Source organism: Canis lupus, chromosome 31 (assembly GCF_011100685.1).
Source record: "Canis lupus familiaris isolate Mischka breed German Shepherd chromosome 31, alternate assembly UU_Cfam_GSD_1.0, whole genome shotgun sequence".
Taxonomy (NCBI): Eukaryota; Metazoa; Chordata; class Mammalia; order Carnivora; family Canidae; genus Canis; species Canis lupus.
This window is the reverse complement of record NC_049252.1, coordinates 28,258,248-28,267,736: the sequence shown is the minus strand read 5'-3', so window position 1 is coordinate 28,267,736 and position 9,489 is coordinate 28,258,248. Positions and strand designations below refer to the sequence as shown.

Genomic DNA, 9,489 nt, shown 5'->3' with positions numbered 1-9,489 from the left:
CAGGCACATCTAGAGACAAGGCCTCCAAACTAGTTTCTACCTCGGAGGAGCCTCACAATCAAGGACGGTAGACATTTCCAGAATTGTCTACACTCTGCTGAAGCAGAGGCTACAGATTCCATGGGCACACGCAGAGCACCAAAAATAGTTGTTGTCACCCCTGACGCTGTCCCTGTGGGCCAGAGCTTCCCAGGGCCTCTGCCAGCAGGTGAAGGTGGACCAGGTGACCCAGAGGGCTCTGGCATCTGAGTCGGACCCTGACCTGCCACAGAGCTTTGGTGATCATTCAACCTGACTCGATTCTCCAGGGAGGAAACCCGCCAGGAGAGCATGCACACAGCTTCTGAGAGGCCACTCCAGCCCTGCCCTGCAAGACAGCTTCCACCGCCAAGAAGATTTGAGGATGAGTGAATGGCTCGAGGTCCTGACTGTGGCCCCTGGGCGCATTTCTGCGTGGCTCTTGCGCTGGGCTCCAGGAGTTGAGCCTTGAGGCCCCAGGACTCAGAGGGCCCGGGTGGTGTTGGAGGGAAGGTCGGTGGGCCGGGCCTGGGAGACCTAGAACCCCGACTGGGACAGATTTCAGTTCTCGGGCCAGTCAAGGAGGGAAGAGGTAAACAGAGCTGCCCTGGCCCAGGACCTCGTTCACCCAGCATCCGGAGCTCAGGGGGCCGCGGGCTTCCAGCCTCTGAGGCCGCTGCTTCAGAGCTCCGGGCTCGCGGCTCTAGGACGCCCGGGAGACAGCGAACTCGCGTGCAGGAGCCTGCGCGCTCGGACTCGGGTGCACGGCCGCGGGTGTGTGCGCCCCGCCGGTGGCCGTGTTCGTGCGCCCGGGGACTCCCCCGCCACGCTGTCTGGCCCCCACGTGGGATCTGCTTGGCTCCCTCTGGGGGGGGGGACCCCAACTCCTCCCACAACCAGGCACTCAGAGGCGTGCGGCCGCCTGGGAAGAAAAGCTCCCAAACGAAAGCCGCGCGCGATCCAAAGCAGTGACTTCAACCCCGCGGGTGTGGACGGCGCTGGGGCAGCGGGCGGGCGGGGCGGGCCTGCGGAGGCGGGGTGCGCGCCTACCCGTGTGGTTTGCGCCACATCCGCCAGATCCGGGAGATCCGAGAAGGGGCGGAGGGGCCGCGGGCGCACGGGGCGCGGCGGGGGGGACCCCAGGTCAAGACGCAGCCTGCAAAGCCAGCGCCCGGCTGGGAGGTCCTGGTTAACCGCGCCACGTCCGGGGGTTACACACGGAGCCCGTGGGCGATTTCGGCCCACTTGCTTGTCTCTGGGGTCCTCGGCCAGCTCTAAAGTGGGGTCCGGAGCCCCCCGGGAGGAGGGCGCGCGCCCCCAGCTCGCCCAGGCGCTTCCTCGGGTCGTCCCGCAGCCCGGCCGCCGCGCAGGTGTGGGCCTGGCCCCCCGCGGGCATTTCAGGTTGCGACTCCTTTCCGAATAACCACACGCGGTGTGGACTGCACAACGGAGCCAGGGGTGCAGCAGCAGCTGTCTGGGCGCGACGCACGGGGGCCGCCTCGGCTCACCTGCTGCGGCCCTTCCTCGCCCGCGCCACCTCGCGCGCCCTAATCATAAAGCCTTTCGGCACCGCCTGCCGCCCAGATGGGGGACACGGGGCGGGGGGGGGGGGCAGAAGGGTCCAGACATGAAGAGGGAGCACCAGGAGCGTCACCTAAGGGGGCTGGAGGGGGCGGGAGCTCGGAGGATCTTGGGGGGGGGCTGCAGAGCGAGGGGCCTGGGTACGGCTGGGACGACCTCGTGGCCGTGGCGGTGGGCTCTGGAGCGACTCTCGAATGACAACTTTGCCACCTGCATTTATTTCCTGGCTATGCCCCTGAGCCATTCACTTACCCTTTCTGTGCCTCAGTGTCCTCGCCTGTAAAATGTAATAATAATAGCACGATCCTCAAAGGGCTATGGTGAGAACTGAATGAATTAATACGCTAAAGCTCTCAGCGCCCTGCTCTATACCAAGGAGCCTTTAATGCGTGTTGGCACCTCCTCTTCCAGCCTCCTGCTATTATTAGTAGCCTCAACTCCCCAGGGATGCCTCCCGTGGCCTCCTTGCTCCCAGATAGGCCTCATATGTTGTTCATTGCAGCGCCCCAGTCCTCCCATGAACCTGGGCAGTCGTCGGAGCCCTCTAGCAGTGAGGCTGCCCATGAAGAGAATGATGAGGAAATAGGGATGTGAGCTCCAGGAATCCTCAGAGCTTGGACGCCCTCCTCCCTGCCCCATCCCTATCCTGCTGGGAGTGGCCCTTACTCAGACAGGGAGCCCCAGGGATCTAGCCTATGGGTGTCTCCAGCCTCCAAACCCAGGAGAGGCATGTTCCACAGGCCCTTCCCAACCAGGGTGGGATTCAATGCAGCAACGGTTTATCCTAAGAGCCATCAGGCCTGTTTCTGGTCTCTCTTATGGTTTTTTTAGAGACATGACTGAAGGGGCCTGGCACCAGCCAAGGGTCTTGCGACCCTTGGTGTAAGGTCCCTGTCAAAGACTGCCACCCCCTATAATCCCTACTGGTACTATGAAGCATCTGTGTGGGGCCCAGGAACTTGGCCTAAAGTCTGTACTAAGAGAGGGTATAAAATAAGACATGGGGCTTGTATAGAAGATCCTTTGGCTTAGATGAACTTCTAGGGGGCACGAAGGTGTTCACTTACTAGAGGGAGTTCAGGAAGATTATTAGGTCCATTCTGCCTTCAGGGGAAGCAGACAGACAATTCTCCAGCACTTAGATTATCGAGAGGGCTTTAAAACCCAATGCAGTGGCCCCAGAACTCTTCATTGATTCTGGTCTGGGAATGAGAAGGACAGGTCCTACCTGCAGGGCTGCCCCCGCCCCAGATTGCCCTGTGAGTCCCTGTCACTTAGGTCTTTCCATAGCCTCATTGGGAGGGACATCTTGTGTCTCAGTAACACCTTCCCAGACTGAGATGAACGTTAGGTCTGAGAGTTTGCTTTGTCCCTGGGCTCACTGTCCCAGAAATGGAGAGGACAGGGCCCTGGAGCACAGAGGCGGTGGAGAAGGCTCTGCCCATCAATCTCAGGCTGAACTCTTGTAGGAGATTGGGGAGCATCTCCGAGACCTTGAGGTCTGGTGACAGAAGTCCCTGATTCTGCAGCTGAGAGCCGGGAAACCAGGGGGCTACGTGGCAGGTGGGGAAGCTGAGCTGAGGCTCAGGGCTGGAGAGGACCTCTGGACTAATGCTCTCAGAGAGGGGATCTCCCCTGCACACCGGGCCAGGCCTGGACTGTTACTCTACTTCCTTGTCCTTTCCCCTTTCCCTCGGTGGGGACCCCACCCCCAGGTAAGGACCCTCGGGAGTCTGAGAGTTTGCATAACTTCTCCCGCTCTACTCAGAAGCCTAGCGGTGGTTCTGAGTCCCCCACCTCACCCCCCCCACTCCAGTCTGGGGCCACCCTCCTGCCGGGAGCCACCTGCCCTGGGCAGCTGTGCAGGCTGCTGTGTGCCTGTGCGTCTCCACAGCGGCAGTGGCCGAGGGTGCGCCTCGGTCACACATGGTGGCCGCGATCCCGGCTGGGCGCACAGTTCAGGCGGTTGACTCCTCCGGGAGGCTGGGATCCTGGTTGGATCCAGCCCCTCCTTCCTTGGAGGCAGACGTCTAGAGTGGCTGGCGGCTGGACTCTGGTGGAGAGCTGGGGTGTGAGGGGGGCGGGGAGGGGAAGACTTGGTTTATTTTCTTTCCTTTTATGCTCCCCTCTCTGTACACTCTGCACACCAGGAGCCCGCGCGGGCACCCGCCGCCGAGGCTTCCAGTGGGTGAAGGAAGCTGCTACTGCAACCGAGCTCCCAACTCCGTTCTCCTGGGTTCTGAGCTCCCCCGCCACCCCGGTCCGAATTCCAGCCTCTTTGCGTCCCTGTCCCTCCGTAGGTGTTTGCCGCCAGAACCTGACCCAGTTTTGAGTTCTTAACAAATTTCGTTTCAGATGGGATTTCAAAATGGAAGCTACTAGATCCTGCCCTACCTTCTTCTTGGATTTGCATGGGGAGGCTCAGGTCCCTGTGGGGACTGCTTGGCCTCCTCTGGCCTTTGGTGAAAAGCAGAGCCTCCAAAAGGAGGCCTACAGCACGAGGGACCTCCAAGCGCCTGCCGTTCTGGCCAGCACAGCTCAATACACCTGCAGGGCATCTGGAAACACCTGTCCCCAAGCTAGGGGATGGAGCCACCCTCAGTCCTGAAAAGGGAGAACTCGCCTGGGCCACGATCAGGGGTCTCAAAAAATGAGGTTAGGACCAAAGAAACCTTCTCCACTCCCAGGTGTCCCAGGTACGCAGGGACCTTCTGCCAGCAGCCACCAAAGGGGTTGTGGGCAACAGGGACCAGGGCTGGGGAACTGTCCCCTGTGCCCACATCAATCTTGGCTTTCAAGGGAGTGTGTTCTCCTTCAAGCCCTGCAGGCTAAGAAACTACCACAGGGTCTGTCCTCCTTGACCAGAAAGGCCGAAGCTTTTCTATTTTTACCCAGAACCTCTTTATTTTTTTTTTTTATCCGAGTCCTAAATGTGTGCTGCAATTCTGGACTGTGAGGAACCCAGTGACCGTGAGAAGAGAGAGGCGGCCCGTGGGGGGGAAGAGCGCCAAGGCCGAGAGCGCGGTGCTGGAGAGCCTCGCTCCAGGCTGGCCGTTCCCAGCACCTAAGGCTTTGCAGTTCCAGGCCAGTGTGGGCGCCCGGGGAGGGTCGTGCCCAGGGTGCGAAAAAGAGAGAAGGGTTAGCGGATTCCGCACCTGACACTCCAGAGGCGCTCTGCCCAGAGCGTGCACCAGGGCCGCGGGCCTCGGGGGCTCCAAGTGGCCGGTCCTTAGCTGAAGCCTGAGGGTGCCACCTCAGCGGGATGGGGGTGGACCGCTGCTCCTGAGCCCAAAGGGGAAAAGAAAAAAAATCCCGGTAGGACTAGAGGCCTGAGTGTCTGGACCCCCAGCAGAAGGCAGGATCCTCGCCCTGGAGGCCACCAATTCCGGGCGCAGGGAGGGCAATTTTCACTTTCAACCAACTCAGTCCTCAACGAAAGGGCAAAGGAGTTCCGGATTAGGCGTTGTTGGAAAAATCAAAGTAACAAGAGAGCTTTGAGAAATACAACATTCCGAAGATGTGCTCAGAGCACGCTTTAAAGACAACGTAAGTGTGTTTGTTGGCGTGAGGGGGTGGAGATTGGCAGGAGAAGAGTCAAACCCCTCTTCTTCCAGGGTGAAACCGAGGGAATGGTCCCCAGCTCCGGCTCCAAGGGATAGAGTCCTGCACCCCCTTCCCTAGGCGGCTCCCGGTACCTCTTTCCACCCGCACGGCTGGAAAACACCCGACTTACTTTACGTTTTATTTAAAATCTCCACACTTGATCATTTATTTCGTTTTTGCAACCAAACAAGTAATAAATATTATTTAGCACTTTTTTTCTTTTTACAAAAATAAAACAGATGATACACTCTCTGCAAGGGACAGCGGTCAGAGGAGGGATGTTATGTGGCAGACGCTGTGAAACCCATGTTGCGACGCTGGTAGCGCAGCGCCAGTTTGCCAGGACGCAGGAAGCACGTGGAAAAAGTTTGTCATTTGTGTTAAACGTGGCAAAAAGAAACCAACATAGAGGGAACCCGGCTTAGATTCCGGAGGGGCCGGCAGTCACGTGAGCAAACAGCTTAGCAGCACGCACTTACCTCATTATGGATCATATATTTACACATCCAAGAAAGAAAAAAAAATTAAAAAGCCAACAGAACTCCCAGAGAACCCAAACTATATTCACAGCAACAGCCTCTGAGCTCCGTCAAACCCTCAGGTATCCGACTGGCTGCCCCCCATCGGGTAATAAATCCAGTCACGTTGTGCTTAGAGACGGAAAGAAGGGGAAGGAGGGGGAAAGAGTCTATTTTAAAATAACTAACAAAACAAAAAAACAAAACAAAACAAAAACAAAAACCCGCCCCCAAAGTCGACAGTTTTAGATTATCCCAATCCACAAGTGGGTTCTATTCTGACCTTCTATAAAGCTTGCTGGCACTGTTGACAAAGGAACATAGATTTATTAGAAAACCGCAAAACCCCCCAAACCGAGAGGAGCGACAGGGAGGAGCGGCAAGAGTTCTCAGACAGCGGCGGCTTTACCCAGGTTGGACACGACCGACTGTAAGTGCTCCTGGTACCGAATGACAGCTTCCAACGAAGTCGCAGCCGCTGGCCCTGGGCCAGGGACGACCCTGGAGGCCCAGGCCTGCCGGCCTCCCCGGAGGCAGTCCCCCCACGCCTCCTCCCGCCCTCCTCCCCCCTGTAACGAAGTGCAGCCCGGGCCTCGGGAAACTCTCATTTTTCTTTCCTTTTCTTTTTTTTTTTCTTTTTCTTTCTTTCTTTCTTTCTTTCTTTCTTTTTTTTTTTTTTTTTTGGAGAGTGGTGGGGGACGTCGAGGGAGGGATGCACTTAGCAGCGCCTTCTTATAAAACGGTGTCTCTGGGAGCAGCAGCGCCCTTTAAAGCCTGGAGAGGGCCGAACCGGGTCCCAGGGCGGACGCCCCCGCGCTCCCAGCAGCGCCGCGCCGGGGTCCTCCCCGGGTCGCCCCCCACCCCCAGGCCCCGGGCTCCGCGGGGGCGGGGCTGAGCTCCCGACTCGCTCTCCCGCGGCCTCGGGTCCCTCGGCTCGCCACGTCGCGCCGGCGCGCGGGCCGCTCACTTGGCGTCGGAGGCGAGGCGCGGCAGGCTGCCCGCGCCCATGGCCGGCACGTGGTGGTGCGGCGGCGGCACCTGGCACATGCTGCAGGGGCAGGGCATCCCGCCCCAGTGCTGGAAGCCGCCGCCGCCGCCCCCGCCGCCGCCGCCGCCGCCCAGCGGGGCCGCCGCCGCCGCCGCCGCCGCCGCCGACGGGGACTTGAGCAGGCCGTGCGGGGGCCGAATGGAGCCGACCGACGACAGCCCGGAGCCCGGCAGCGAGGCGCTGGACACGGCGGCGGCGGCGGCGGCGGCGGCCGCGGCGGCGGCGGCGGGGGGCAGGATGGGGTGGTGGACCGCCGGGTGGTGCGCGGCGTGCGCGGCGGCCGCGGGATGCGCCGTGGCGGCGGGCAGGGGCGCCGAGTGCGCCAGGCCGCCGCAGGCCGACGGGTGGAAGCCCGCGTGGTGGCCGCCGTAGATCTCGCTCACCAGCCGCTTCATCTCCTCCAGCGAGTTGGTGAGCATGAGGATGTAGTTGCGCGCCAGCAGCAGCGTGGCGATCTTGGAGAGCTTGCGCACCGACGGGCCGTGCGCGTAAGGCATGACCTCGCGCAGCCCGTCCATGGCGATGTTGAGGTCGTGCATGCGCTTGCGCTCGCGGCTGTTGATCTTGAGGCGGAGCTGCTGCAGCTCGGGCTCCGTCATCTGCTTCTTGTCCTTCTTGGTGGACGACGCGGCCGCCGACGAAGCGGACGACGAGGTGCTGGACGAGGAGGACTTGAAGCCGCCGCCGCCCAGCTTGTCCCCGGGGTGCGCGCCCGCCGCGCCCATGGCGCCGCGCAGCTCTGCGCTCAGCTCCGGCGGGCAGTCGCTCGGCGTGGACGAGGACACGGTGCCTCCCGTGAAGCCGCCGCCACCGCTGCCTTTGCTCCGGGCCGGCAGAAACAGGTCATCGGGCTCTGGCGACGACGGGCGACTGGACACCAGGCTGGCGTCCGAGTCCATGGCCCCCGGGGATAGTCGCAGCTTTGGCAGGGTCCTCCCTCCCTCCCTGGGCCCTCGGAGCTTTACGCACGCCTCCTGCGAAAGAGGAGAAGAGACAGGAGAGAGAGATCGCGATGGAGCGTGAGACAGACAGACAGAGAGACAGAGAGAGAAGCTGTTCCCGCCTGCACCGCAGCGCGAGGTCCAGGGCCGGTGGCCGGTCGCTCCGTGACCACCTCGCTGTGTCCGGCCTTCGGTCAACGGCACCCAGGTACGCACGAAATGACCCCCCTCATCCCTCCCATCACCACCTCCTCCGCTCTCATCCACAGGTTGTTTTATTCCAGGGAGCACTGGCTGCCCCTCGGTGAGGGTGGCACTCTGGAAGCTTTATGCCTGCAACTGGGAACCGGGAGGCTGAATCCCCAGGGATGGAATGGCAAGTGAGGGAGGTTTTTGGGGGGTGGGGTGGGGTGGGGTGGGGGGAATAGAGAGGCTCTAAATAGAGAAGTATTTATTTGGTTTCTCAAACGCATCGACCTTATCTCCATCGACACCGCGCAGCAAACACCCGCAGGCTCCCAGCGCCCGCGAGCCTAGATAACACGCGCTGCGTCCGGGGGGCCGCGGGGAGCTTTGCCAGCTGACCGAGACTTGGGCAGAAGGAGCTGTGGTCGCCCCGACTTCTCGCTTTGGGGCGAAGGGGATGCTGCGGGGAGAGCCGGGGCAGCGAAACCGCTCGGGGGAACTGGCGGGCAGGGCCGGGTTCGGGGCCCTCTGTAACGAAGCTTCCCTGGGTCGCAGGCCAGTTGAGGGGCGTCTGTCCCCGGGATGTAGACTGAGGCTGCTGGGGGCGGGGACACTTACTGTGGATGCAATTAGAGGAGCTGGTTCCCGAAAGCCGCAGCGGAGAACCGGGCTCCGGGCGCCGAGGTCTCGCTGGTCTATAATAAGCATCCGCACCTTTCGGGGCTCGGTCGGTTTTTATAGCCCGGTGGCGGCGGCGGCCGCGGCGGCGGTGGCCGAGGCGGGGGCGGGGAACAATGTGCGGGTCCTGGAGGGGCCGCCGCGCCAATGAGCTGGGCCCGCCCGGGGGGCTGGGAAGCTGATGTCATCCCGGCTAATTCCGCTCAATGAAACTCGCCCGGCCCGCACACGCCTCCTCCCCGCGCACAGCCAATGGGCGCCGGCGGCCGGGAGATTCTTGGGGAGGGACTGGAGGAGGAACCCGCGGAGGGGGTGTGAGAGGCGAGGGGGAGGAGGAGGGCGGGCTCGCCGGGGAAGTACCGCGGCCAGCAGAGAATGCAGCTGAGACGGGGAGAGAGGGAGTGTTGTCAAATTGCTGTAAAAATGCGGTGACCGCAGAGTCAGGCTGGGGGCTGGGGTGGCCCGGGGGTGTCTGCAGACAGAAAACTAAGCTGACACCCAGCGCGACCCGAGCTTTGGGGATGCGCGCGAGTAACCCCGGCCCTGCAGGCAGCTGGGGCTGGAGTCTCCTGCGTTTTGCATTTCATCTCCCTCTCTGTTCTCGTGGCCTGTCCCCGTCTCAAGGGTTTCATCCACACGTGGGCATTTTGAACCCCAAATGTAAAGGACAGCCCAGGCACAAAGCCCCTACTTTCTTCCCAAGCTAAGCGCGCCTCCGGGAGCTGGCGGTTCGGCTCCTCCGCGGAGGGCTGGTAGCGCCCCCAGCTGGGGGCAGGGCCTTGCGAGGCGGAGGGGACCTACTCCTGAAGCGTGTTTTGAAAGAAATCACTACCGCTCCTAAAGTTGAGAATGGGGTAGACACAGGGACGAGGTATTTCCCCCCACGGGAGCCGCACTAACGGAAGGCAGAGTCTGG

At 61.5% G+C, this 9,489-nt stretch overlaps 1 protein-coding gene across 1 annotated transcript; it reads right to left on the bottom strand.

Annotated features, from left to right (window-relative positions):
- Positions 1-6,653: 6,653 nt before the first annotated feature.
- OLIG2 (oligodendrocyte transcription factor 2) lies at positions 6,654-8,735 on the bottom strand. The gene is made up of 2 exons (XM_038581146.1): positions 8,514-8,735; positions 6,654-7,742 (listed from the first exon to the last, which is right to left on the bottom strand). The coding sequence occupies exons 1-2, from the start codon at positions 8,601-8,603 to the stop codon at positions 6,684-6,686; spliced, it is 1,149 nt and encodes a 382-aa protein (XP_038437074.1). The 5' UTR covers positions 8,604-8,735; the 3' UTR covers positions 6,654-6,683.
- Between the last annotated feature and the right edge of the window lie 754 nt (positions 8,736-9,489).

What these genes read in the sequence shown, in the direction of transcription:
- OLIG2 (XM_038581146.1), bottom strand. Translation starts at nt 8,603, where the DNA reads ATGCTTATTATAGACCAGCGAGACCTCGGCGCCCGGAGCCCGGTTCTC. An exon ending in CTCCTCTAATTGCATCCACA is followed by an intron (nt 7,743 to 8,513) that starts GTAAGTGTCCCC and finishes CCTCTTTCGCAG; the next exon opens with GAGGCGTGCGTAAAGCTCCG.